This window comes from Emydura macquarii, unplaced genomic scaffold, assembly GCF_026122565.2.
Source record: "Emydura macquarii macquarii isolate MOO-44397 ecotype Brisbane River unplaced genomic scaffold, CSIRO-AGI_Emac_v2 contig_820, whole genome shotgun sequence".
Lineage (NCBI taxonomy): Eukaryota > Metazoa > Chordata > Testudines > Chelidae > Emydura > Emydura macquarii.
In genome coordinates this window covers 1,684,017-1,711,908 of record NW_027130957.1, presented here as the reverse complement: position 1 = coordinate 1,711,908, position 27,892 = coordinate 1,684,017, and the positions used below count along the sequence as shown (strand labels likewise).

The 27,892-nt window shown below is 53.9% G+C and overlaps 2 protein-coding genes across 2 annotated transcripts; one reads left to right on the top strand and one right to left on the bottom strand.

Annotated features, from left to right (window-relative positions):
- Positions 1–3,553: 3,553 nt before the first annotated feature.
- Positions 3,554–7,894, bottom strand: CUNH1orf232 (chromosome unknown C1orf232 homolog). Its single transcript, XM_067543353.1, has 4 exons — positions 7,808–7,894; positions 5,764–5,850; positions 5,175–5,272; positions 3,554–3,854 (listed from the first exon to the last, which is right to left on the bottom strand). The coding sequence occupies exons 1-4, from the start codon at positions 7,892–7,894 to the stop codon at positions 3,554–3,556; spliced, it is 573 nt and encodes a 190-aa protein (XP_067399454.1).
- A 4,738-nt stretch (positions 7,895–12,632) lies between these two features.
- Positions 12,633–15,382, top strand: ZNF593 (zinc finger protein 593). Its single transcript, XM_067543345.1, has 3 exons — positions 12,633–12,893; positions 14,033–14,095; positions 14,816–15,382. The coding sequence occupies exons 1-3, from the start codon at positions 12,697–12,699 to the stop codon at positions 14,943–14,945; spliced, it is 390 nt and encodes a 129-aa protein (XP_067399446.1). The 5' UTR covers positions 12,633–12,696; the 3' UTR covers positions 14,946–15,382.
- The last annotated feature ends 12,510 nt before the right edge of the window (positions 15,383–27,892 follow it).

Here is a 27,892-nt window from a genome sequence, read left to right as displayed (position 1 = left end):
TGGGCCTCAGTCCAGTTCTTAGTGGACGTGTTTATCCTAAACGTTGCCCCAGCGCGTCCCCCGGTTGGCAGGCTAAGCCGGAAGGCCAAGCATGGGCTTTGCACTGTGCTTCCTGACCAGCTCGGCACATGAACCACTGTATGGGAGAACTGCCAACTCCCCGGGCCACGTGGCTTTCTCTGCCTGTGGCATTTGGGCCTGGCAAGTGCTCCAGAGTCAGAGCAATTCATCATTGCCGTGCTTGAGCTTCCTGTCCTTGCAGCCGGGTGCCTCTTGCATGTCATGCACTGCTAGCAACCTACACCCGGATTTACGGATTAAAAACCAGTGTCTGGCTATCGTCGGGAGGACCCGGAAGGGACGGGGAACCCACTATACACCCTTAAAACTGCTTGGGACACTCGCTGTCTAGTCGAACGCCTTTCTGCTTCGTGTGCATGAGCTGCTTGAAGCTGAGATCTTCTATCTAGCCACAGAAAGTCTCCGGGACGCTGCTTCCTAGCTGCTGCGGTGCAGAGGCTCCGGTGATGCTGCAAGTTAATCAGATGGAACTTCTGACCGCTTGTGCTTTTACCCGGCGCCGTAGTTCCAGGGCTCTTTGCACTTGGCTATGCCTCCTTGAAGCTGTGCGAGGCACGAGCTCCATCCAGCTCCGTGACCACAAAGATCCTTTCTGGCCTCAGAATCTATGAATGAGAACTGCAGAGTTTAGCGGAGTTCTTTTCTCACGCTGTAGATTTACTGACACCTAGTGGCTTCTCTAGGAACAACCACCCAGTCAGGATGATAGAAGTTTACCATGTGTCGGTTCTTTCTCTTAATCACAGAATTTGTGGGCGGGGGAGGTTGTGGGAGGGTTTATTATTCTGTTAACGAGGATGTGTAAAACTGAGCCAGGAGCAAATGTCTAGGCCGCAGGATTCATGTGGAATCTACCCGCATTGGGCATTTTAGCTGCAGGACAAGTCACTAGAGACAGCGGAGCAAGCTGGGTGCTCAGGGAGGGTGCTCTGTAAATGGAGCTGGGACGATAGGGAGGGGGTGGAGGTGCTTTTGCAAAATCTGGTTGGCCAGTGTTTTGGTTTTGCAAATCCGATGCCTGGGGTTTGGGTGGGATCCCACATCCTCTGCACCTGAAATCACGGGGCGAAGCAGTACTGGGATAGCAGGATCCCAGGGCTAGCAAGAAGGTTACCAAAGCATTGTGCTTAGTAATACATACGTTAAAACCCATTCTTCTCCCCGGCCCTAAATATCCCAGCTCTTCATCTCGCTCTCTTTATTTATATATACATTGGAGAAACAGAAGCCAGAAGAGTGAAGGCTGGAGAGGCTCTGACTGGAGAGATGGCTTTCCTTGGGCATAGGATCTTCCTCGTGTGCGCTGTAAGCCTTGCTCTTTGAGTAGAAAGAGAGAGCTACGTCTCAGGGTCAGGCACAGGGAACGTGAACTTCACCCCAGAAGGAGCAGGGCTTGGTTGGCCTGTGCTCAGATCTAGAGACGTTTGAACGGATGCGATTCAATGAATCTATCTTAAATTTCTCATGGTGGCCATCTCTCTGATGGCAGAACAGAGACTGAGAGAACTTGGTGGCCGAGTGGCTCACAGTGTATCTACTCCCCATGCGGCTCTGTCTCTTTCTGGGTTTCTCCCTTGGAAAGTAGAGCAGGAGAGGGGGCTTCATGGCTTGGTAACGGGAGAGGGAGCTTCACCGAGCCGACCTGAGACTGAATTACCTGAGAGCGTGGCAGAGAGAACTTTCACCATGTCAAGGGCCAGGTAATTCACAGAGCCCTACGTACAGCATGGCTTATCCCCTAGGGCCTGAGCTAAGAATCCTAAACTCGTCTCATTGGGACTCGGGGGGCCAGATCCTCAGTGGGTGTAAATAACCATTGCTCCACTGACATCGCTAGTGCCATGCCAATCTACACTAGCAGAAGATTTGGCCCAGGTGGTCGTGTCTTCCACTAGACTGTTAAGTGGAACAAGGGGCCGTTTGGCCCTGTTGCTAAACTCTGCTCCCTGGGGCTCAGATACTCTGCGGCCATGCTGGGACAGCAGGAAAGATTCAAACAGCGTTCCGGTTGCAGAGGTGTGACTGTCGTTAGCCGTGTAGCCCCCAGCTTGACTCTGATCGCGGTAGAGACTAAACGAAGAGATAATCCCAGGCCTAGCAGTGTCCTCGCGTTGTGAATAAGGGGGCTGAGGGAAGGAATCAAGTTCTTTACTTCATACACGTCTAAACATGACAAAGAGAAGCTGAAACTCACAGCAAATGACCCGGCCGCATTAACAGCCCCAGCAGCAGGAAGACGCCTCGCTCACGGCCAGTCGAAATACAAGCTCTGTCCACTCCTGGAAGGGTCCTTGACCAAAAAACCGGCACCTTCTTGTCTAGGATTCAGCTAAAGAAAATGCCAGAAAGCCCAGTTGCCCTGGTTTTGCGAATTAAGGAAGCCACCACGGCCAAGCTTTTTAAAGCACCTAGTGATCTTTGGTTCCTCATTTCTGGGGTATCCAACTCGAGGAGACGCCGTTAAAGGGGGTCTGGATTTTCCGAGGTGGATGCTCTGCTCTTTCTGCAAACCAGGCCCCTTTAAGGTCTCTCAGGATAGGCAGCCGCGGTCCCTGGTCTCCAGAAAGCTTTGGGCCTGCCAGGGTTGTGAAATAACAATACACAGAACTGCAGCTCCACCGGGTTTCCACCGTGCTGGTCATGCAGCGCACGCTACATGCCTTAGCTGATCAGTCCGTGGGGCAGGCTCAGCTCCGTCACCGCAGGCCATGCCTGGGAGGTAGCAGGGAGACTCCTCTCAGCTTTCAAATGTTGTGCAAAGAGATTAAGGGACTCGTCCACAGTCACTCAAGTCAATAGCAAAGCAGGGACGAGAACCTGGCAGCCCCGAGTCCCTGCTCTAACCACTAGGCCGCACGCACGTTGTACAGTATGGGCAGGGAATGCTGAGATGTGTGAGATGCATTACACAGCGGTGTGGTCCCCGAATCTCTCCTCGACAGTGCCCACGTCATAGGAGCTGCAGCAGGTTCTGTCCTCTCCCCCTCCAAGTGCCACTGTTGGCCCACGGCTAGTGGAGCCAGGCTCCAGCCCAGGCTGACCCTGACATGTCCCCCCTTCAGCATCGCCCTGCTGGATTCCCCGGGTCCAGTCATAATCTCAGGCCAGGACGGAGTCGCTGTGAGCAAAGCCCATGGAGACCAATGCCCCTGTGTGAACCACAGACCTTGGAGACAGAGAGAGCCTGTGAGATGCTCTAGTCTCTCCCGCCCAGGGCAGGCTGGGCTCCCAGAGGGAGAGGGTGTCAGACTCTGAACAGTCCAGCCCCGTAGCTCACGGGGACAGTCCCAGGCGGGCGGGGTGGGGCAATGGGACACTGCAGCCATGCTGTGAACGTTCTTGGGTGACGGTGCTGCTGGGTCCTTTGCAGTGACTGAAAGGGTTAAAATGCTGGGTGTTCTCCTCCTCCCGAGTGAGTGAGTGAGTGAGTGAGGGGTCCTGTGCTGAGGCTGATGGGAAAGGTCCTTCCTCTCTAGTTACTCTTGGGGGCATTTTTATTCCTCATCTCAGCTAATTTGCTGACCAGGAAACCCCACTTGAAGGCCCCCTCTTCTGGCTCCCGAAGGTCACTGCCATTGTTAGAGTAGGTGGTCTCCTGTTCCCCGGGCTCCCCCGGCACCCCGCTGAACTCAGCCGCTGGCTCGCTGACCTCCGGCTGGACCGTCTTCTTGTCCAGAGCAGAGGCCTGCTGCAACTTGGTGGCAAAGACGTCCCAGAACCCAGATGTCTTCTTCTCTGCAGAGGGTGACTCTGCTGGCTTTGATGCCAGGGGGCTGGAAGCAAGAGATGGGGGGATTAGAGGGTGGGGAGCTTCTTAGCACAGAGATCCCAACACACGCAGGAGAGGAAAACCAGACGACACACGCTGCGGGTGAGAGACGGGACGGGGGCGAGCGTCAGTGAGAGAAAGAGAAGGAGATGAACAGCGAGAGGGAGACGGGCAGTATTGCAACGTACGTGGAAGAGACTGAGCCTGTGTCGGAAAGGCAGAGACAGACAGACAAACTGATCAAGGGACAGAGGGACTGGAAGAGACGTGGTGCTGAGTCCGGGTGTCTGGCAGGCTGCTAGAGAGCAATAGAAAGAAGCTGAGTTGCACAGACAGGAGCAGAATTTAATAAGAATCCCGAAGCCACAGGCTTCCCTTCAGCAAATGTCACTGGCCAGGATTGTCGGGAAGGGCCTGGCTTCTCCTTAAGGCCTGGGGGCAACCCAAACTCTAGCCCCCATTGCCAGGAGCCAGGCCAGAACACAGGCACCAGCCCGGCTCTGGATTTTAGAGCGACAGCTGAAGCCATGGGGCACTGGGATGGACAGCCGGCTGCTGGTCTCAGGGATCACCGTGCACAGGTGACTGGGTGGCGCTGAATGGGGTGCCTGGAACTCTCCGGCTCCAGGAGATGCCGCAGCGTGTGGGACAGGTAACTTCGTATTGCAAAGCTGCAGGCTCTTGAGTCTGAGCCCAGGCCGCCACGGCAGAAGGCTGGAACAGTCTCCCCACAGGCAAAAGACTTTTCATAACTGGGTAACTTTTCTACAGGGCGACTGAGGCACCGGGTGGATCTCCATCACTTTTCTTCTCTCGCCTTCCACCCCAGCTCCTGGGCCAGGAAACACCTCTAGATTTAAACTCTTTGCACCCAGTGCTGGAAATCCCTGGACAGATTTCCACAAGACAGCAGGGTGTGGGGCCTTCACCTGCAGCCGAATGGCCTGGGAATCATGTCCCCTGGCTAGCAGAGGAAGAAGCAGGAAGACAGCAGAGGGATCTCTTGTAGGACACAGGGGAGGGCTCAGATTCAGCCATGCTGTAAGCTGGTGTCGGGGTCCACGTACAGCAGGGCTGAATTTAGTCCCAAGCCCTTACTGGAGTCCCAGTCATTGACGACAGGGTCATTGTGACCCTGGATTTCAGATGACCCCTTGCTCTGGGGTGGTTGAAATCCAGGTCTGCTTGTGCCTCGCCGCCTGCAGTTTCACCCCAAAGCCACCCTCTCTTCCGGGGCCTCAGGCCTTCAGAAGATCCTCCCAGGAAGCTGAGACGTGGCTCTCAGGGCACTGCAGAGAAGGACAGGATCCCGTGTTAGTCTTACTGGTCAGCGCAGGGCTCAGGGGTCAGCAGCTGGTGCTCATCCTCCCTATTAAACAGCGACGACATGGTCCTCCAGCCTCTGGCTCCGGCCCCCTGGACCTGTAGAGCAGAGGGAGGGAAATCACTGCTCAGTGAAGCTGCCCAGGACCACGGGGGAGCTACTGTGATCAGGCCAAGCTCACGTGGGCCCCTAGGAACGCCAACGGGCCCCAGAGCTTGGCCTGGCCTTGTTCCGTTGCCTGGTCTCACGAGGGCCCTGTGCTGAAATCACCAGCGCGTGTTCGATACCCCACCAGCCACGCTCGCCTTTTTTTGGGCCGCGAAAACAAAGCCCCTGTTCCATTCTGCCTGGGGCAAGGCAACCGTCCTTCAGCGCTGGGCTGCCGCTGGGGTGGTGGCGCTGACGAGGCGACAGAATGCCAGGCCAGTTTCCAGGGCAGACTGGAACCGCCAGCAACTCCTGCAAATAATCCCAGCGAGCAAAGAGGATCCCCAGGACGGTTAGGGTGGGGGATGATGAGGGATGCTGAGAGCTGGGAGCTCCGGGACACAGGTGGAGTTTATGGAGAGCCTAAGACTGGAGGCCTTACCTTTCGTGCCAGCTGGGAGATGGGGTTCAATCCCTCCTCCATCAGAACCGGGGCATCTGTGGTTTCCACCAGCTCAGGGTTGTCCCTCTGAAACAAACTCACAGCATCAGCCATGGGCAGGAGCCCGTGGAGAGGAGGGCAGGGTGAGAAGCTGCAGGGGCAGGACCTGGAAAGACCAGCTTGCCCTGTCCCTTGATGAGCAGAGTTAGCAACAGGATTTCTCACCCCCACCCCACCCTCCAGACTCCCCCCACCCCCAGCCATTTTTTTCTCCTCCTCTTTTAGCTGCTGCCTCTGGATTTGGTCTGTTCCATGCACCAACTGTTCCCTGTGCAAGGAGCTTCCACCAGAATTCCTCCGCCATTCGGCCCTGGTTCTGGCTGAGCTCCATGTCCTTTCTCCTGGCGTTCGACCCAGACTCGGGGCTTTGGCATGTCCTGTCCATTCCCTTCAGAACCATGCGCTCCCTAGTGAGCAGAAGCTCCCTTCTGTAGCTTCTCTTCTCCAAACAATAGAGTCACGTCCCTCAAACCAGGACTGGATTAAAGAAATTTGGAGCCCTGCGTGCTATGGATAGGGGGGTTCTCCACCTGCCCTAACATAGACAGTTTAGTTACTTAGAGATGAGCTGTAAGCAAACAAGGCAGCTGTCGATTCTGTCTAGGGGACAGGGGTGGCCGGGCTACACATGAGTGAGTGGTGCTGCCACCTGGCGCTCGACCCTCCCCACCCCCTTTTCTACCATAACCCGTTTTTCTCCAGTGGTCGGGGGCCTCGCTGAGATGGAGGCCCCTTGTGCAAGTGCACTGAGTTCCCATTGACTAATCCGGGGCTGGGCCTGCCTCAAGCCACCCTCTGTGACTAGAGGGGAGCAGAGACTCTCACATTATCACCTGACTCCTGGAGCTGGGGCTTCAAGGAAACACCAAAAAATCACAAGATTTGGCAACACTGCAGAGGCGAGGGCTCTCCAAGCCCCATCTGCAATGCTCAAAGAATCCTCTCTGCTCCAAGCTCAGCGACCCCTAGAAATGCGTTTCCCTCAATTCACTGCTGTCTAGCACCGACCAGCTCTGGAGTTGCACTCTCCCCGCCCCACCCCTCCAATCCTTCACCCCCCCCACAAGTCTTTCTCCATGCTCCGTAATGCAGGGCTGAGCTTACAGGGCCTGGGCCTGCTCCCAGTGCAGTCAACAGGCGCCCGGCTGGGTTTGTATTTGTCTGCGCTGATCTGCACAAACCCCATTGCTGTTCCCCCGGCCCGAGACGCTCCAGATTGCTCTGATCTGATTTTTTTTTCTTTTTCACGGAATGACTTTTCAGTGCCCAGAACGCAGCTCCCAGCAGCCCTGCCAAACAGGGCAGGCGGGCCCGGCAGAGCTGCTGAAGTGTCTGATGGATGCCGAGCCACAAAACACTAGGCGCCAGAGAGTTACCAGTAGCAAAGCCTCTTCCGGGGCTGGCTGCAACAGCAGCGGAAGAGGGAGGCTCTGCAGAAGGGAAAGAAGCAGCAGGGACCCTGCTGTGCGCCCGGGGCCCAGTGCTAGTTGTCATAGCAGTGCCCAGACCTGGCAGCAGCAGTGGCCGTGCTATGAACTGTGACTCGATGGGAATAAATCGATGAATAAACCCCAGCGTGGTGTGTGCCGAAGGAACAGAGCGGGCGGAGCTGGGGCCGGGCAGGGATCCCAGGGACTGGGGGTAACAGGTCTGCATCTGAACATCCTGACGGGGACTCAACCAGCAGCTGCCACAGGAGCTTTTCTCCCCCTCCCCCCGCTGGGTCCAGGGTCCTGGGCCAGGGAACGTAGGAGGGCAGGAGAAAAGCCGATGCTGCCCTTGCCCACGGACCTGTTCTCTTCCTAAGGGGCTCCAGGGCCTCTCCGCCGAGGCCACCGCACAGGTTGTGCCTTAACGGGGCTAGCCAGAGAAATGGTAACGGGGAGACACAATGAGCCCCGAAGGGAGAAAAGAAGGGAACCCTCGGTGCTTGCCCCGGTGGCCAGTGACCGAGAAAGGAGGCCCCTGCCAGGGCAGCCCCTACCTCCTCCTGGAATTCCTCCTCCAGCTGCTCCCCGCCCAGGCTCTGCAGCACCTTGGACTTGTAGGCTTTCCAGAATCCCTGAGTCATGGTGGTGGCTGGGAGGTGGGACCTGAGCCCAGTGGCAGCCCCGCTCCCACAGCCAGTAGCCGGAGAGGCACGGACAAGCAGGCTCTTGGGACCCTCGTGGCTCAGGCGGTTCTGTCCGTGTGGCGGCTGGCAGCCGTTGGCTCAGCTCCTGGGCCCCCTTTGCTCAGGGCAGGGGCGTGGTGCCATCGCACAGCTGCACCCAGCCGCTTCAAAGGCTCTGCGGGGACTCAGGGACGTGGAGGGATGCTGGAGGGTCCTGCAGACGTGCACCTGGCGCTGGCGGGTGCTTGCTGGGATCTGGTGTCTTCATTAAAATTGCAGATGCCTCCTTCGATGTGCAGCTCAGACCACAAAGAGGAACTTGATCCGGGGCTGACCCTGCCTGCCAATGGGCTCCTAGACATAGGGCCTAGGGGCCTGAGGGGAATGCTCTCAGCCTGATCCTGGAGGGGCTGCCCCCGTCCTTCAGCTGCCCCTGTATCTTGCCCCCCAAGAAAAGGCTGTCGCTTGTCCTCATCCATCCCCTCTGTCTTGTTCCCAAAAGGGGTCTCTCTCTCTCTCTCTCTGGGGCCTGAGGTACTTTCTCCATCCCATTCCCTGAGGTCTCTGCCTGGCTAGTCAGCCTCTGCATCCCTTTGGAACGAAGGTCTGGCTCTTGCCTTTTATCTGCTGCCCCATCTTCCAGCCCCACAGGGTGAGGTGCCTGCACAGCCCCTGCCCCCCGTAGGGGTCCTGCAGACGGCCTCCTCCCAGCTTGGCTGAGCTCTTGCATTACACTCCATTGTTTGTGGCTTGTAACTGATCCCACCTGAGGCTGCGCGTCTGGAGCACAGCATCTCAGCAACCAGCTGAAAATAGCATCCGGCAGCTAAATTATTCCGTAGGAGTCGCCGGCCCTGCAGACCCATCTCATCTCATTCATGTATTTAGTTTCCTTTCAGTGACCAAAACCTTTCTGGAGCTGGGTCTGTGCAAACTGCAAACAAGGGAGGAGAACTCAGAGCTAGCGTGGACGTCGGGCAGCTACTGTCTATGAGGAGGGGGGTCCTTGCCTGCCACACACGAGATGAAGGGACAAGGAGGCAAGTGGCCATTGGTGTTCTGGAGTGCCAAGACCCTGATGTCTGGTATGGGGGGGTGCCTTTTGTTCTGCCGCCCTCCCTGAGCTGCACGATGTTAACGACAGAGGCCTGTCTGCCATTGCTACGTGGCTATATGTATTATTGATTCCCAAGCCGAGAGGTAATGTGAGTGCAGGTGGCTAGCTGGCTGACGGCTGCTCCTTCGTTGTGGATGGACAGGTGTATCCTAAATGCACAACTCCCTATTTGTTACACTTCGTGCAATCAACACACCTGTCTCCAGTGGAGTTTAGTCATGCTGAGAACCCCTCAGTTCAGCACAGCAGTGACCTCACTCAAAGTGACAACTATGCACCTCATTGTTCTAAAGGTCACCCTCAGGTTAAAACCCTCTTACCACTTCTGTTGTTTACCTTTAGCACCGCACTTGGCTTGGGCAGAGAGAGCAGAACAGGCTGCGTCAGTTGTTTTTTAGTCAGTATCAGATTCTGCCTTTGCAGCGGAAGTAGAAGGTTGCAATAATTGGGTTGCAGACACTGCAGGGGAATTTACACACCCCCTATCAGACAATATTATCTAAGAAAATCAAAACCCACAACCACATTTCTAGGTATTTTATTTCCTGTCAAACTTCTGAAACACGTGTCAGACAGAACCCGGTGATGGCCCTTTAAGACTGAATCTATCCCACAAAAGCCTGTTTTTGAGTTCATTGTAATGGAACTCCAGCGTCATACTCCCTGAGTGTGTTTAGTTCTCTCACCATTTTCTCTTAAGGCTTTCAAGATCATTCACTATAAGGGTGTAATACTAATAACTGCACATGTCTGTGTCACTTTCATTCAGCCAAGCCGCCTGAAAGAGTTTATTTATAGGGATCATTCATCCATCACTCAAGCACGGCCACCTCTGGGGTGGGAGCTGCAGCTGGTTATGCACAGCAAGAACACATCGTGGTTTCAGGCAGGAAGAGCAGTACGCTTTATCCAGCTGACACTGTGGAAGAAATTTAGGTCAAACAAAATCTAATTACCCGAACCAGCACGTGGCCAGGACAGTGGAGCTGACACTCTTCTTGCAGGAAGTGCCACAGTCGCTTTAAAAACTACAGGTGCTCAAGGCCTTGGGTTTACATCTCCAGAAGGATTAGCTGGATCCCAGAGACACCAAAGTCACTTGGATCAAAGTGTCATCCTGTGCAGGGACTGGCCATTAAGCAGGGTTGAGCTGTAATGTAATCTGCTCTGTGGAATTACACTCCACGCACTTTAATCCCAAATAGCCCATCGCAGCTCATGTGGTTACAGGGGATGCCAGTCACGAGCTAGGAAGTGTGAGCTGTGCGTGTTCCCCCTTTGCGGCGGCTGTAGATCAGACAGTGCAGAGAAATGAGGGACATATGGGTTGCTGCCATATCACCTGGTCAGCTCCTGCAAAGTCAATGAGATAGGGGCAGGTGCCAACTTGGCAGGGAGTCAGCCAAGGAACACCCGGCCCTCTGAGGGTTTGTCTACACTGCAACTGGGAAGTGAGACTGCAGGACATGTAGACCCACCTGGGTTGGCTTGAAGAACTACAGAAGTGAAGCTGCAGCTGCACAGGCAGTAGCAAGGGCTGTACAAACCCACCTGGGACCCTGGGCAGGTACTTGACTGGCTAGCCCCTGCGTCTGCGGCTTCACTGCTAGTGTTAAGTGAGTTAGCTAGATCAAAGCTAGTGCAGGTATATCTACACTTGCTGTAGTCAGACCTCTGATTGCAGTGTGGATATACCCTGAGAAGAGGGATTGCTGTGAGGCAGTAGGTGGTATCCCAGTAAGTACCTGCCCAGGGTCCCAGGTGGGTTTGTACAGCCCCTGCTACTACCCATGTGGCTGCTTCTGTAGTTCTTCAAGCTAACTCAGGTGTGTCTACACGTCCTGCAGTCTCACGTCCCACTTCTCAGCATTGAATCTGGTGAGACTCAAGAGTGGCGGTCGGGGGCACCCTGCAACTCAGGGTAGCATCTTTCCAATGAGCCCACTGCAGCGTTAGCTCAAGCGTTACCCCAAACTTGACTCCTATTCACACCCACAAAATCTTTAGCTTAAAGTTAATTAGTGCTTTGAACTCAAGCTAGCTGGCCCTCAGTGGTTGTGGGTTAAAGCCTGAGTGTTACCGATGTCGGAGTTAGTCATGCTTTTGGGGGCTACAGCTCTGCTGTGCTGCTCATCCCATCACTCTGTGCTGCTTGGATGTGGTCTTGCTGAGGCGCTAACTCGAGTGTAGAGAACTCAAGCTAACGTCACAGTGCTGCCACCTCCTTAGAGCGGAGTCGCTGATCATAAAGCACCATAGATTTTCAACTCTCACAGGCAGGGTGCCTGTGTTATGCCAAGGTGTCCATGTCTCACCTGGATCCTGACAAATACATAGCTGGAATGAGTGTGGCTCACCTGTGTATCAGTGTTGTCAAAATAGGTGTTAGAGTTATAACAATGTGCTTTATTGAATGCTTGTAAGTTAGGACAAAATACTTTGTTGATTGGTCCCCCCACCCCCGCCCTCGATGAAAAAGAGATGTGCATGTGGACTTGTCCCTTCAGCTGAACTGGCAGCTCAGAGAAGGGGGAAAGGGAAAAAAATCCCTGACAAGGAGAAACTGTATCTCTGTGCTGCTTGGACTCTTGATGGCAAGCTTTTCTAGGCATAAGCAAGAGATCCCCAGTGTTCAGCCTGGGTTAGCCCTAAGGGACATATAGATCTTGCTTATTATAGAAGCTTCTGTTAAATTGAAGACTGTAACTCCCTTGTGTGTGTATGATTACCTGCTGTAACCTTGTAAATAACTCTTATTTCCTTGTCTTAGTTAAGAAATCTTAGAACAGTTTATGACAGGATTGGCTACAAGCGTTGTCTTTGGCGTGAGCTCTAAGGTGTAACTGAGCTGGGGTAAGTGACTGGTGCTTTGGGACTGGGAGCAACCTGAAGAACGTTGTGATTTTTGGAGTAAGGGACCATCTGTCACACAGGCAAGTTTGCCTAGGTGCCAGGATAGATCAGAGCTCCCAGGGGACCTGGCTGTGACTCCGTGGCCGGGCTGTTATCGTGCCCGAGACACCTACGCTTGGTGAACTCTAAGGACTGATCTCACAGCCCGTTTGCGGCTGGTGCCCTGCCCCTTAACAGTCTGTCCTGGGGCGAGGCCGGCGCTCACACGCTTGACCCACCGCGGGACGGCTTGAACGGACCGTCCATTGGTGATTTGTTTGCTGCGTGCCAGCCACAATTACACCATTAATAACTAGCCAAGCAGGACACCAGATGAGGGGGGGGGGTTGTGTGTTTGTGTGTATGTGTGTGTGTGCTGCGCTCCACCCCAGAGCTGGTGCCCTTGGGCGTGGTGAGACCGGGAGGGGCAGGGTGCAGAGCAGCCAGCGAGCCCTGACCTGCCCTGGCTGCCCGGCCCCAGCCCCGCCCTGGGAGTGAAGGTGCCAGAGCCCCGCCCAGGGAGGTGTGGCCCGGATTCGCCCCGCCTCCGCCTGCCCTGCGCTCCATCAGCTCCCCCGCCCGGCCGGTGTATTTCCCGCATGCGCACTAGGGTGCTCCCCCTGGCCGGAGGCGGTCGCTCTCTGATGAGGTCACGGCGCCACCCGGAAGCGGAAGTAGGACGCTGGGCATGTGACGGACGGACAGACAGTCTTTCTCTTTCTACTTCCCCGAGTCCCCGCCCGACCTGGCAATGGCGCCGCGGAGCTCCCGTCAGACGGGATCGCACAAGGCCCGCTCCCTGGCCCGCCAGTGGAAAGCGAAGCGGCGGCGCCGGGACCTGGACCAGATCCACGGGGACTTGCGGCCGGACAACGCGGCCCGGCTGCTGCGCCAGGAGCTGGACCCCGACCTGCCCGGCAGCGCGCAGCACTACTGCCTGCACTGCGCGTGCGTGAGTTGGGGGGGGGTGGGGGAGACCCCGGCCATCAGTCGCGGCCTGTTGGGGGCGGGGGGCGGCCAAAGGGCCCCTTGCTCCCGCGCCGCAACCTTGTGCCTGCTCCGTACCCCCCCCCCCGGGTGGGCCTGGGGAGCCCAGCTGCCCTGCACCCAGCACAGCAGGCACCGGGGCGGCCCATGGCCGGGCTGCGTGGGGAGCGTTCCCAGGCCCTGCCCTGCGATCAGCGGGTCCAGCTCCCTGGGCTAATGGGGAGGAGGCTCCCGAGCCTGCCTTCGTGTCCCGTGTCGGTGCAGCACCTGGTACAGCGGGACCCCGAACCCAGCGCCTGCGGCTGCAACCCACACAATAGTTGTAGCAGTGTCTGGGGTTTGGCCCTGGATGGGCTGCAGCCACTAGAGAGCAATACAGTCACCCTTCTGCTCGCATGGCGAGCGCAGGGCTGAGCTGCATCACCCCAGGCCAGTCTGAAATAGCTGTGGATTTGCAGAGCACGCTCAGTGAGGCCCCCAGATATCTGCTTTATAGCCACGCCTATTGGCTTTATATCTGCAAACCATTTTTGCAGACTGTGTGTTGGATGTGGATACACATTTTGTATCCTTGCCGGGCTCTAAATATTGGCTCTCAAAGGTGGGGAAGCAGCTGTCTGCCATTCATAGCCTATGAGGCTGCTTCTCCATCTTCAAGATCCTATCTTCCCTCTCTCCCTTCCATGGAAGGGGTTGGGCCCCATGGGCTGATGTTTTCTGTCCTCCACAACAGGTATCCCATGGGCAGTGCAAGCTTTCCTTAGACACATTGTGCCTCAACCTTGACCTGCAGGGACTTTCTAGGGCTAAAAGTTGTATCAAAACTCATTGGATCCTAGACCTCTTGTGTGAGGCTGCTACATACACTAGTGATGTCAACACCTTTCATAGGGAACTGGACTGTCAGAATACTTAACTTTACACAGGCCCCTTTCCTCACCTTCTGATAGAAATAATATTTAATCAGTAATGACCTTTGAAGGCTTAGGATACCAATTTCACTCTCCAGAGCCTCCTGTTTTGTTCTTAACTTAACTCTTGCATGAAAAGGGCGCAGGATTATTTTCAACTGCCTGAACTTCTTTCTTCTCTCCCAACAGGCGATACTTTGTAGATTTGAATAGCATGAAGGAACATTTCAAATCTAAAGTTCACAAAAGAAGGTAATGTAAATTCTGTTACAAGGGCATATTTTTCTTAGAAGCCCATTAGCATGAAAAGATTTCTGACTTATTTGGGTTTCTTATGAATGAGAAATCCCCCACTCTTTTCCCTTCAAAAGGTTACTTGAAGAATCTATTTTCCTGCCTCTTCTCCTCACCTCATTGGTTTTTGTTGCTCCTTCATTCTTCTAAAGTTAGTTCAGCCAGTGGCTGAAAGTGTCCATTTAGTCACAGAACAGTGCAGCAGTGATAGCTTTTACCACCGCTGTGCTTCAATCCCACTCTGAAAGGTGGAGTTCAGGCTTTGTGGCCTGTTCAGTTCCTGGCCCCTCTGCTGAGCTGAGTCCCTAGATAGGGATGGTTTTTGTGATGTGGACACTGCTGTGCTTGGAACATGACTGCGAACAGCTCATTTCACGCTGATAGCCAAGCAGCTTATTATGTAAGTTGGTTGCAGCCAATTTGGATCTGAGCTGAACTCGTGACCTACAGGTGAATGGGTTCCCCTCTCATGACCTATCCTTTGAGTCATCCTGTCAACCTTTGCAGCTCTTATTGGCACATGCTGCCCCTGAGACTTAGTCTGGATGTACCTGGCAATGTCAAGCGCAGTTTTAACTGGTTTGGGGGTGTGATGGTTTTTAAAGTGCTCAACTTACAGGAGGAACGTTAAAGATCACAACCCATGTGCCTCTCTTGAGTTTCTTCTTTCTCATGTAGACTGAAGCAGCTGAGTGAGGAGCCATATACCCAGGAGGAGGCAGAGAGAGCAGCTGGGATGGGATCCTACATTCCTCCAAAGAAGATAGAAGTACAGACTCAACCGCTTGAGATGGAGGAATCTGGCTGAATAGGGAGGGAGGCCCAGAGGCTGTCCTCTGATCAGTTTGAAAGTGCCCGTGATTAAAGCCCCACTTTGTGGCAGCTTCTTCTCTGAGTTCAACAAGTGTCTTTAAAAACACTCCCCCTGCAGCAAGGCATAAAAACGGACTCAGCTGTTCTCATTAATTCTTCAGCAAGGAGTAGAGCGCTGACCAGTGGACACCCTTGGACCCTCTTGCTTTGGAAGATACTGTGTATTATGTTCTCATTGGCAACATGCACATACAGTACAGCCAGAGGTCACGGGAAAGGACGAGCAATATTCTGCTGTGATAGTGACCTGATTGTTACAGTCTTTTCGCTTTGTGTTGGTATTTTAAGCAGTGGATGCAGCTCTTGGCTCAGCGTGTGACCTCTGTAATCACCCATCAAACTATTTTAATAAACAAGCTGGCAGCTGCTGAACGAGCCGTAGAACATTCCTTTCTAGTTTGCTGCAGATTGAGTCGTAGGGAATCAGTTTGGAAAATGAGCTGAGCTGAATTGTTAGCAAAACCAGCCCTTGCACCATCTAGCTGCCTGGACTGCAGTAATCCCACCAGCTTGATCTTTCATTCTGACTATTTGAATGTAGTTGATTGACGTATCCGACCCTTGTCGTTTGTGTGGCGTCTAGAATAGAAATTTGAGCACCCTCCAGCTTGGTCACTACCACATTCCCACTAGATTTATTCTTAATATATTTTCTTTGGCAGGTGTTCTGACATCTCAGACCGTTTCCTTTCTGCCCTACACATGTCGGCTGCCTCACCTGCTACTTAGAGATCTGGCCTGGCACATGCCAATATGCTGCCATGGTGTAGTAGAGTCCTAGGCTTGAGCATCTGTGCTGTGTTTTTACTGAGCCCCTCAATGTGCTTTCTAGAAAACACACAGCGGGGTTAGATTAGTCTCTGGGTCTGCAGGGTGCAGTGTGGAGAATGCCGCTGTCTGCTGTAAATCCCTGCACAGCAAGTTGAGCTAATGCTGGCCGCTGCCGTGGAGATTAAACATCTTCAATCCTTTTTTTGAGGGATGGGGAGCCCATCTCCTCCTCCCCAGGCCTTGGTAACATTTTTATCACCTGGTGCTGTATACTCTACTGGCCAAATGGAGCTGGGGTGACAAAAGGATGCAATAAGGCAGGTCACTGAATATAAAGAGATTTATTTGACACAGACCAAATGATTTCCTCGATTCCACCCACCCTCTCCTGAGAGATAAGGGAGGGGGTGTTAGATGATTAAAATCTAGAAATGTCTTGTGTTAACATCTAGCCTTCCTGGTTAGCAGCTTAAACCTAGCAGGAGGCTGCAGCTGTAGAATTTTGTAGAGAGATGATAGATGTGAAGATTATCCTGCTGCTGTGTGAGAAGGTGAAGTGTACTTGTCCCTGGTAGGGGGAAGGGACATGTACTAATCTCTCCATTCAAGTGTCCTCACACAATTGCTGCAATTAAATTGTTAACATAGGCCAGTCTGGACTTCTTGAAAATCCCCTTTCTAATCTGAAGTTTAAAAGCATGATTTAGGTCCCAGCTGTCTCATTGTGCGCTCAGTTATATAACAGCAATCGCCAATGACCTCGTTCCAGCTTGCTTTGCTATCCTATGCTGCACCCCTCCGGGCTGAGCTGGGCAGGGGAGGAGATGATGGTAAAAGGACTCAGCCAAGCATGTGTAACATTCTCTCTTGCTGTCAATGCAGTGCATTCCGCCTGTCATACACCATCGTGTTAGTTTACAGAGGGATACACAAGTGCATCCAGTGAGGTGGAAATCACTATCTGGGAACCTCTCATTGGGAATCTCATAAACCAGGGTAACTAGAAAGATGGCAAGGTGGACTCTACCCCTGGCCTGGGAGGGTACCTTCTACCCATTCATCCTCAGTGCCTGCTGATCCTACTTTTTATGTATCTATCCAGCTTGTGGGAAAGAGTCTTGCCTTCTGTCTCACATGACCTCAGTCTGATCTCGCGTCAGTGTAAAGTGGAAGCCAGCCCGCTCACATTTAGAAACTGGCCCACTGTATGGAAGTAGGTTCTCCTCCCCGCCCCCCACACCCGGTCATGAACTCTGGTGGAGCTGCAGGGAGATGAAGCTGCTAAATGAAAGGCTGGATCATTGCACGTAGTGGAATGGACAGTGCTGGGGTGGTCAGTGACTGGGATAGGACTTTACAAGTAAAATCCATTAACCCAAACTGGGGTAATTCTATGAGAAGCGCCTGGAAGGGGTGAAGCAGGTGTGTTTGCTTCACACTACTCAGGCTCCCAGGATGGCAACAACAGTGAGAGGCTGGGAAAAGCGAGTTAGGCCAGAGACAGCATGTACCGAGCAGTCCCTTTCAAGCCAGCACAAAGCAAGTTAGGAGATGCTTCTAGCTACCCTTTTTGCATGGGTCCAGGAGAGCTGCGTGAGGGGAGCCTGTGACTAACCTTTCACTACAGACCAGGAAAGGAGGATGTAGCTGATTATAGTATGAGAGCGCAAGGCTGGAGCCAGATGCCAGTTACCTAATGGATGCCCCATGTGCCAGAGTCCAAGACCTGGTCCCCACAACCATCACTGTCCTGCTGGGATCGCCTTAGCTCTGTATCACCATGTCACTGAGCCTCACTCTTCTGGTGGGGCTTTAACCGGGTCAGTCATTTGGCGGACGCTGTAGTATGACAGACCTAGTCCCATCATGGCCAGGAATAGAGCCAAGTGATTCACCAGGCGGTCTTTAGGTTCAGACTCCAGCCCCCCAGCCAGCTGCATCTATGAGAGGAGAAAAGGCAGCTTTTTTTAGAACATCCAAGGCAGACAGTCCCAGCAAGCCGGGGGTACACAGCCTGAGGGGAGGGGAACTTGATTGTCTCAGTGCTTGAAGTACAGGGGAAGTGTGTATCCCCTCGACCCCTGTGGATTGTGAACTTGAAGAAACCCCATATTCCATGTGGATGGCAGGAATCTACATCCAGTGATCGGCCCCAATTAGAAATGGCTCAAGTTATATCTGCAGTGCACGCACTCCCTTAGCTAGGGGCCTGCCCCAGAGCAGGTAGGCAGACAGCAGGAAACGCCAGCTGATCATTCCTGGCTAACTTCCAGTTATGTCCATTCAAAGCCACCCCAGGAAACCTTAGAAATTGTTCTCCATGCAGGGCTCCTTGAATGACTGGATTTGGTATGTGAGCAGCAGGTGCTGTCACTTCTGACCAAGAGGCTGCAAATTCTTCAGCTCTCTGTGTTCTAGCAGCATGAACCCCGTTGCTGAACATATCTAGGCATCACTGCCCTTCTGGGGAACGAGTTTTTTCAGCCCTCCCTAGTGACTGTGCCCTGAGTTAGCAGCAGATCATGGTTTCTCTTGCGCTATGGGGTGGGGCTGTTTCCCCAGGCAAAGGCTTGGCTGTGTTCTAGTTTGGAATGGGGAATCCAGGCCCCCCTGGCCCTGAGAACAGAGGCTGGGTCTGAAACGCAGCCTGCATGTTTTGACAGACGGCTTTTCCGAAACAGACACTTTCTGTGGTGCAGCGTCCTACGTGCGAAGGGTGCGGCGAACAGACAGACAAAGCCTACAACCGTTTTCACAGGCGTGGGTCTGTCCCTTTCAGATCTGGGATGACAGGAACACTAACCGGCTACTCTGCGGGCAGTGCTGATGAACCATCACAATGCCCTGGGGGGAAGGCGTTACCTTGCACTTTACCGGCTGAATTATCACAGGAGTCAGCACTGCAGTTAGGCAAATACCCTTCCATCCAGCTCCTGTGAGCACAGCATCCCAGCTGCCCCTGCAGGGGCCGGCGTAACGCTGAGGCCTGCTCTGCACTACAGCGTGAGGTAAATGTGAGGCAGCGTACGTCCGCCTGCTCTGTTAGTGTCTGCACTAAAATGTCGCTCCCACCGATGCAAGTCACCCACCACATGGATGATAACTCCACCTCCACAAGAGGCATGGGGCTGATGTCGGTGCAGTTAGGGCGGCGCAGTGTCCGTGTAGACGCTGGGTTACTTACACCACTTATTGGTGTCTGTCCCACATGGGAGCCAGAGGGAGGAGAGAGCGGTACTCCCCTCCTCTGGCTCCTGCAGAGAGCAAAGCACTCTGCCTGGCTCCCTAGGTGCTGGGGTCCCTGCTGGAGCCAGAGGGAGGGGTGCATTGATCTCCCGTGCCCCTGGCTGCAGAAGGGAGCCACTGCCTAGGGACCCAGGTGGAGAGCACGGGGCTACAGGACGCAGGCGGTTTCACTGCTGCAGCCCGGGGGACGGGAGAGCCTCCTCACTGAACTCCTTCCATCTGGGCACAGCGGGGGGAGGGGAAGGGGGACTGCTGGCAGAGACTGGTGGCTCTTCAGGGTAGTAAAAATTATATCTGTGGCCCTCAAGCCAAAAAGGTTGTGAACCCCTGGTCTAGCCTGTTGGCGCCCGAACTTGGTTGGTTCTTAAAGAATTGTTGTGAGTTGGGGAGCCCCTGGGCACTAGCCTAATAGGTGCTGTGCCATCCCTCGCTGTCCCAGGGGAAGTGAGCCTTTAAGAGCTCCTAGCCTGGGCCTGTAGCTAGCAATCTGCAACCTGCAGACCCGTGGTGGGTGATTGCCCGCTCTCCTCCCCACTGCATGCTCATAACCTCCCACGGCAGGGCTTGCCATTATACACAATGTACCCGCAGACAGCAGGGGCAGTTAGATCTCAGCCCGGCCGATAGCGCCCTTAGTCCCACTATGTCACCATTAGACGCATTGGTTCTAGGAAGCTGAGAGTTCGGTTGCCACTCCACTCTGAGATATTCGCTTCATCCATAGAGAGGGTGAGTGTGATTGTCACTGCATCATACTCCCAGTTGCTGGCTGAACTGGGAATGAGCCCAGAAATCCTGACGCCCAGGCCCCTGCTCTAACCACTAGCCCACATTTCTTGAGCTGTTCTCAGAGTCTTTTTCTCTTGGCGAAGCAGTGGCTAACTAGGACAGGACAGTGACTGTGCCTGCCTGTCTACATAGGGCTGTGTGCATGGGCTGGATGGAAGGCGGAATTAGCAAATTGACCTTTTCTCAGCCACTGCTATGGACAGCAGACAGCAGTTCCCTCTCCTGCGTGATGCTGTATGATCAGTGCTGCAGGGACATTCGCTCTCCGCTCACGTGGACCTACACGAAGTGTGCTATGTAGGGCAACGCTCCTCAGGCAGCACAGAGCCGGCCCGGCACACATGGACCCAGCACGGACAGGCTGCATGTTCCCAGGCCTGGCCCATGAGGCGCTGATAAGGCAGGGGAAGGGCAGCCCCCGGGGCAGAGAGGGGACGGGATATTAGCATCTAGAATTCAGATCTGTCAGCGCTGGGCAGCGATTTCCACTGGCTCTGGATGATTGAAGCAAAGCTGCCCCCGCACAGCTGTGCATCCCCATCCATGTAAGTACCGTGGTTCCTAGCGCTGAGCTGGGGATGGCTGAGCAGCCTAAACAGGAGAGGCAAAACTCCCGGGACCCCCCATGCCCACTCACAGCAGCTCAATTCCTCATTGCAGCTATTCCATGTGGACATTAACGCGCCCTAGGCTCTGTTCAGGAGTGGGGAGTTGCTCCAACATCTTTGATTACCATTTCCTCTCTCCTAACTGCTCTGTGGCAATTGGTGCCTCCTTTCCCCCTCCAGAAGCGGTTCCAGGGACTCCTCCAAGCACTGAGGGACAGGCAGGGGCTACGGAGCGGCCAGACAGGACAGGGAGGACTGGTGCACTCGATGGGCAGTAACTCGCAGCTTCTTTTCTAACACACCAAGACAGCCAGGAGGAGAGAAGCAAAGAGATCGAGCTCATCAGAGCGACGATTCCCAAAGCGCCCCCGGCCCCGAGATTGCTCTGCTCACTGCACATGAGAGGATGCAGACCTGGACCTGGATCCCAGGAAGATAAGTGAATCAGTGCGGAATGAGGGGAAGAGATGCATCAATAGAGGAGCATGGACTGGCTGGAGCATCCCCGCGAACCAATAGCTCTGGTGGGGTCAGGGGTTACCTGCAGCAGGCGGAAGTACCCAGGGGTTAAGTGCCTGAGGCGGATGATCATCGCTCCCAGGAGGATGAGGGGGGGATGTCAGGTGCCTCCCTCTGCTTGCGCTCTGGCAGCTTCACCGAATTGCCTTGACTGCCTCCGGCTATAGGAAGAAGAAGAGAACTGAAAACCGGGGAGGGTATTCAGGAACCAGGGGTAGCAGAGAACAGGCTCCACCCAGATGAACAGCTGTAAAGACATGTTCTTTGGCCTGCAAAAATCACTGGGAAACAATCTGCCCCACTCAATCCCCCCCACCCGCTCCAAACCAGTGTTTTCAGAATGCACCCCCAGCCCCAGGACTGGGCGCGCCATCGTTAGGCCAGGATTAAAACCGTGCAATTAGCGTTTCCCCTTAGATGCTCCTTCCCAGTCACCAGCTCTGGCACTGACACCCCAGGCTCCAGCTAATGGCTTTTACCCAGGCTGGGGGTGAGGGGAGCATGTGTGTCCCCCCCCCCGCCCGCACTTTGTGATAGGAATCCCCATCTAAATGCCCCTTCACTCCGCACCAGTTCCCGGAACCCAGCCTGCCGCTTCCCCCAGTAGAAGCAGTTTCCTTTCAGTGCAATGGGGATGGATTTAACTCGTCGATCGCTTACCTGTGCTGGACCCCCCCGTCCCTTCGTGCCAGGCAGCAGAACTGCTGGGCAGCTGTGTTGTGGAGCTTTTAAATATTATCCCTCCCCGCCCCTCCACCGCACACACACACACACCGCCCTGATGACGATCCCAACCACAGCCAGCCCCGGCAGGCAGCTGTCACAAGAGATCAGCGCACGTTGCTTGACCAAGTGCCTGCAAGAGAGACACTGAGCGGGACAGGCATCTGCTGGGGCAGAAAGCATTTCATACTGTCTGTATCATTCTGGAATCTCCTCCAGCGCCCGCTGAAGAGAGGCCAAGGCTCCACGCAGGGGGGAAGCAAAAACTCACACAGGGCACGAGAGAACGGTTGGGGGCATCACTTGAAGGTTAGGATGGAAACATCTTACACTTACCAACAGGGGGTGCCCTCACCTGGCTGGGATCCAGCTGCATTGTGGGAAAGGAGCCTATTTAAGGGCAGGTGTGAGATGCAGGATGGACTGGTGGTGTGGCTAGAGCCCCAGGCTGGGACTTGGGAACGGGGCTGGCATGGAGTCTGGACCTCACGGTGAGTGGCTGGGATGGGGAATGTCCATGCAGGCCCCAGTGCATGGAAACTTTCTAATCGTGCCACCAAAGATGAAACTCTCTTTCTCCGCCCCGCCCCCAGCTGCTTTCCCGATCAGTTCAGACAGCTGGAGATTATCTCATGAAACCAATCCCTGCAGTAGACTGGGATCACATTCACAGCAGCAGCAGCATTAATCTGAGTCAGCATGGGAGATCCGGAAGCAGAGTGACAGATGCTGATAATCCGGCCTCCCTCCCTGGGGAAGAGGGACAGACAGTCGCTGCAGGACAGGATTTGCTGTGCATGGAAGCCCCGGATTGAAGGAAGGTGCAGAGAGAGAGCATCTTCCACGCCAGGCCCAAGAGAGGATGGAGCCGCCAGGTCACGGTGAGAGTTCATTGGTGATGCGTTGGGGTGGGAGATGCATGTCCAGAACTGGATGAGCATCTAGAATGAATTCCCCTTTCAAGTTGAGGGAGCAGGCCCTCCAGCTCAGGGTTAGCATTTGTCAGTGGGGAGAGGGAAGGAGCTGAATTCCTTGTCCAGCCCATGACAGCTGGGTCCTTCCTGTTGGGGGATGGCTTCCGAGAGAGGAGCTGTCAGAAGCCCAGGATTGAAAGAACATGGGGTGTGAAGGAGAAACTATCAGAAGGCTCCCCGGGCTCTGAGAAAGGGCGGGGAGGATCGTAGGAGCCGTGATGATGGAAGGAAGCGTGGTCTAATGGACTGGGCACCAGACGGGGCCCCACCTAGTTCCCAGCTCAGACACAGACTTCTTGTGTGACCATGGGCGAGTCACTGGCATGGTTATGCCACGAGCCTTCCTAGCACAGAGAGCCATGACACAAGACACAGGCATAATGTGTCCCGACTTATTCTAGAGCCTCTGTGGTGAGGGTGTTGCATAAATAACCATCCCTGCGATGGCGTTTCATTCAGACGCAGCCTTGGCTCAGCAGGACAATTTTGAACCAGAGAATCGAGCCCTTCTCGTCAGAGGAGGTCACCGTCATTAGCCCCATTTTACTGACGGAGAAAATGAAGCCCAGAAAGATGCCCACGGTCACCCAGTAGCAGAGCTGGGAGCAGAACTCACCTGAGTCCCTCTCCAGTGTTTTAGTCACTAGGCCAGGCTGCTACTCTGAAGAGAAACTTTACGAATATGGCCAAAGCCTTCTTTCTAACTAGGAAGGTTTGGACAAAACCCCTGCAGATACCGCACGATCAGCCAGACGCCCAGCCCCTTCTGGCTATGGCTGAGCCTCCCTTTGTCTGTACCAAAGCAGAAAAAGCGCCTAGAGATGCAAAACCTGCGCTCAGAACAATTGCTCTTGGCCAGTTCTCAGCCTGGGCTCCCAGCCCGCAGAGAAGTGGGTGGGGCACGGCTCCCTGCTGTAGTCAGCGCGGCGAGAAGTGCAGGTGTCTGCCTCTAACAAGGCAAGGACTTTGCCAGCTAAAGTGGCTGAAAGCAAATCGTCTCTGGGCATGTCCCGAGTAGGCTCCTTTCCCTGAGATGAGGCTCCCAGGGTGCCATGCCCCGTAATGGTGGGATGTCAGGGTTTTCTGTCCCGGGGCTAGTTCCTAGGGAGCTCGACTGTTAAAGGTGCGTAAAGATCTGGCCCTAGGCGACTAAGAGCTGCAGTTCTAACGCGTCTCTGGAACCAGCCCCCTTTACCATTGTTTGTATTAGCTGAGCCTAGAGGCCTCGCCTGAGATCAGGACTTCTTTGTGCGACAACCTGGAGGAAGAGACAATCCTGCTCCGAAGAGCTCGCAGTTGAAGCAGACAAAGGGCGTTGACAGGTGGGAACCGAGCGATGAGGTGACAAGGTCATGCAAGTCGCCCTTCGTTACACAGGCGTGTCTGTGGCAGAGCTGGGAACCGGAATCCCAACCTGGGGCTTTACCTGCCAGACCATCCTTCTGTTCTGGGGAACTGATCCCCCTTTCCCCACGTGAGGAACCCCCACCACAGGAGGGTATTCACAGCGACTTGAGCCTCTCCCTGGTTCCACACCTGACAACAAACGAACCTCCCCTCCTCCCCCCTGCGGTTGGATCTCAGACATGAAATACGCTGAGTGCGTGCATGCTACAAACAGCCTGCCCTCTTCCCTGCAGGGTGCCCACGCTCTCAACCACAGGGATGGAGGGAAGATACTGCTGGGAAAGTGCCGGACCTGCAATAGGCTCACGGGGCCGGTAGATGATTTCCGAGAGGAGCCAGGTGGCTCTCCCAGCCTGGATCCAGTGACTGGAGCTGGCTGCAACATCTTGATCCTGCAAAACCTCTGGGGAGCTGAGCTGACGTCAGTGGGGCCTGCTCAGGTGGGGAGGGTCGCTTCGCCTAGGAGAGGCTTTCAGGGTCAGGTGCCAGGTTCATTCTTGTGTTAAGCCATTGGTGCATCTCCCAGGTTGACCCCCCCCCCCCACTCCCCTCCTCTCACCAGAGCAGCAATATTTTCCAAAGGGAAAAAGAACAGAAAAAGTTTGCAGCTCTACCTTCCTCTGTGGGACCCCCCAGGTTGGCCTGCAGAGCCTTGAGCTGTGGAGCTGCTAAGGGGAAAAGCTCCCCCTTCCAGCCCTGTGTAACTAAGAGGTTGGAGACCGCCAGGGCAAAGAGCAGAGTGAGTGTGTGGGTGGGTGGGGGTGGGACAGGGAACTCACTGGGACGGTGTGTGTGCTTGTGGGAGAGGACGTGACAAGACCGAATGGGGGAGGGGTGTATTTGCATGGGAGAAACTAAAGTAATGTGGGTGAGGAGGGGCTGGAGAACGGTGTTGAGGATTTTGCAGACAGTATCTAGGGACTGTCATTGACTGTGTGTATGTGCAGAGCCTAGCACAGCCAGGCCTACCCTGGATGAGGCCTGTCGGCCTGGGAAATAGGCAAGTATTATCTCTGTTTTATGGATGGGGAAACGGAGGCACAGAGCGAGTGAGTGATTGTCCCGGAGTCAAAGAGGACATGGTTGTCAGCGCCGGGATTAGCGTTCCTGGCACCCAGTCCTGTGCTCAGCTCACACCTCTTCCCTGCGTGGAGATCCTGCCTCGGAGGGGGCTGTAGCGCCAACAACCCAGTGAGGCTCTGGGGAAGAGAACCTTGGATCTCCCAATGCAATTAGGAGGCTTGGACTCCAGGGGGCGCCGCTCCCACAGAACCAAATAATGTCCACAGAAATTATTCAGGTCTTTCCCAATACTTCAGATAGAGACTGGCTTGAATATTTTACTTGTCCTTCACTATCAGGCTTCACTGGGGCTGCAAAACACTTTCCCAGCAGATACGAACATATTCTCACAACGCCACCTGAGGTGGGCAAGTATCATTATCCATGTTGAATAGATGGGGAAACTGAGGCACAGAGCGGTGATTTGGCCAAATTCATATTGGTGCCAGGAACAGAATCCATCTCTCCCAGCTGCCCGCCCAGTCCTAGTGCCCTAACCACTAGCCCAGGCTACCTCCCCTTTCTTCTTTGGTGTTTTTGTTTTTAGATAACCTTATGTTTTAAAATGCAATGGCCCCAAGATCCTGGCACTAGCCCCCCCTCCCCCCCCATGCTCCTGGGCAGGAGACAGCAGCAGCAAACAGGTGAAATTTGTTTCCTTTAGATCAGCAAGGGTTTGAGCTGGAAGTGTGAGCAATGAGTCTGCGAGCCGGGGCATAAGCTGGCCCATCAGATCTGGCTCTACACAGCTGCAAAGGGGAATCCTGAACGGTCACGCCAAATCTGAGCAAACTGATGCCAGAATCCTTGGGTCTGGGGTGTCTTTGGGATTGCCCAACTCAAACCTGCTTTTCTCACCAGCCGCCCCATGGCAGCTTTGTGTTAGAGACAGAATTTCATTGGCCTTTTGTCCATTAAGCGATGTGTTTCTTTTTTGTGACAGGAAGATTTGAACCAAAGTTCTCTGAAGTAGCCTCTGATTTTGGACGCCCAGCATGAGACGCTTCAGGCCTGATGCTCCCTTAGCTCCCATCACCTTCAGTTGGAGTTGTGGGTGCTCAGTGTGGTAGGAATTGTGCAGCCTGGCACTCAGCAGTGGCGGCTGAGAGCAGCACCCGGAGAGGGAATGTAATCTATTGCATGGCTGACTCTAGGGAGAAGGGGATGTCATGAGTAACCGTAGCGGGTCTGGGACCTTAAAAACATAAGAACGGCCAGACTGGGTCAGACCATTGGTCCATCTAGCCCAGTGTCCTGTCTTTCAACAGTGGCCAATGCCAGGTGCTTCAGAGGGAATGAACAAAACAGGTAATCATCAAGTGATCCATCCCGTCGCCCATTCCCAGCTTCTGGCAGACAGAGACTAAGGATACTTCAGAGGATGGTTTTGCATCCCTGCCCATCCTGGCTAATAGCCACTGATGGACCTATCCTGCGTGAACGTATCTAGTTCTTTTTTGAACCCTGTTATAGTTTTGGCCTTCACAACATCCTCTGGCAAAGAGTTCCACAGGTTGACTGTGCATTGTGTGAAGAAATATTTCCTTTTGTTTTCTTTAAACTTGCTGCCTATTAATTTCATTTGGTGACCCCTAGTTCTTGCGTTATGGGAAGGAGTAAATAACACTTCCTTATTTACTTTTTCCATAACAGTCATGATTTTATAGACCTCTATCATATCCCCCCTTAGTTGTCTCATTTCCAAACTGAGAAGTCCCCATCTTATTAATCTCTGCTCATAGGGAAGCTGGTCCATACTCCTAATCATTTTTGTTGCCCTTTTCTGTATCTTTTCCAATTCCAATATATCTTTTTGGAGATGGGGTGACCAGATCTGCACGGAGTATTCAAGACCTTGTTACCTGGTTAACTGCACTGAGCTGGTGTGGAGGGGGCAGTTCTGCATTAGACGGGAGTCCTTTATTGTAGCTGACTGTAGTGCAGAGTAAACAATAGAGTAAGATTTGTTGTTAGTGAGAGGGGATCCGGGTAGGGTCCAGCCTTCCAAAGGAGATCAGGTGACTCCGGAGCCTGATCATAGTTAGGGACATATATTTAGGAGGTGTTGTGAAGCCCTCCTCTTTCAGGAAGTCATTCCATCACAAATGACTCTTACAAATCAGACACCCCTTTCGTTCCCTATCACCTACCAACTCCTCCCATCCCACCCCCCAAAAAAAACCCAAGCCCTAACCCAAGCAGAGTTTAGACCCCAAAGAGGGAGAAATTCCAGAGTTCACTGTTGCTATTGATTTTACATGGAAGAGGCTCAGATACTATGATGGTGGCAACAGTAAGGTATGTCCAGGAAATAGCTGTGGATATTAACAACACCCCCTTGACACGCAGTGATGCAATGGGATCTGCAAACAAGGACACGGAGTCTGCCAAATCCGGGATGTGCAGTGTTAACTTCTCTGACAGGTGCTTTGATGGACTGAGATGGAAGAGCAGTTGAGCTAAAATCATGGACTGATCATTCTTTCCCCTTTCATCAGACAGATGGGGGAAAGCAGTAGGTGTGATATAGCTCAGCTTTAACAAGGCTGTTGATAGTCTCACATGACCTTATAAGCCAACTAGGGAAATATAGTCTAGACAAACCTACAAGGTGGGTGCCCAACTGGTTGGAAAAACCATACTGAGAGAGTAGTTATCAATAGTTCACAGTCAAGCTGGAAAGGCATATTGAGTGGAGTCCTACAGAGATCTGTCCTGGGTCCTGTTCTATTGAATATCTTTATAAATGATTGGATAACGGCATAGAGAGTGCACTCAGAACG

Coding starts and splice junctions, on each gene's coding strand:
- ZNF593 (XM_067543345.1), top strand. CDS start 12,697: ATGGCGCCGCGGAGCTCCCGTCAGACGGGATCGCACAAGGCCCGCTCC. Junction 12,894..14,032: donor CACTACTGCCTGCACTGCGC/GTGCGTGAGTTG, acceptor CTCTCCCAACAG/GCGATACTTTGTAGATTTGA. Junction 14,096..14,815: donor TCTAAAGTTCACAAAAGAAG/GTAATGTAAATT, acceptor TTTCTCATGTAG/ACTGAAGCAGCTGAGTGAGG.
- CUNH1orf232 (XM_067543353.1), bottom strand. CDS start 7,894: ATGACTCAGGGATTCTGGAAAGCCTACAAGTCCAAGGTGCTGCAGAGC. Junction 5,851..7,807: donor AGGAGGAATTCCAGGAGGAG/GTAGGGGCTGCC, acceptor AGTTTGTTTCAG/AGGGACAACCCTGAGCTGGT. Junction 3,855..5,174: donor CCTGAGCCCTGCGCTGACCA/GTAAGACTAACA, acceptor TCTTGCTTCCAG/CCCCCTGGCATCAAAGCCAG.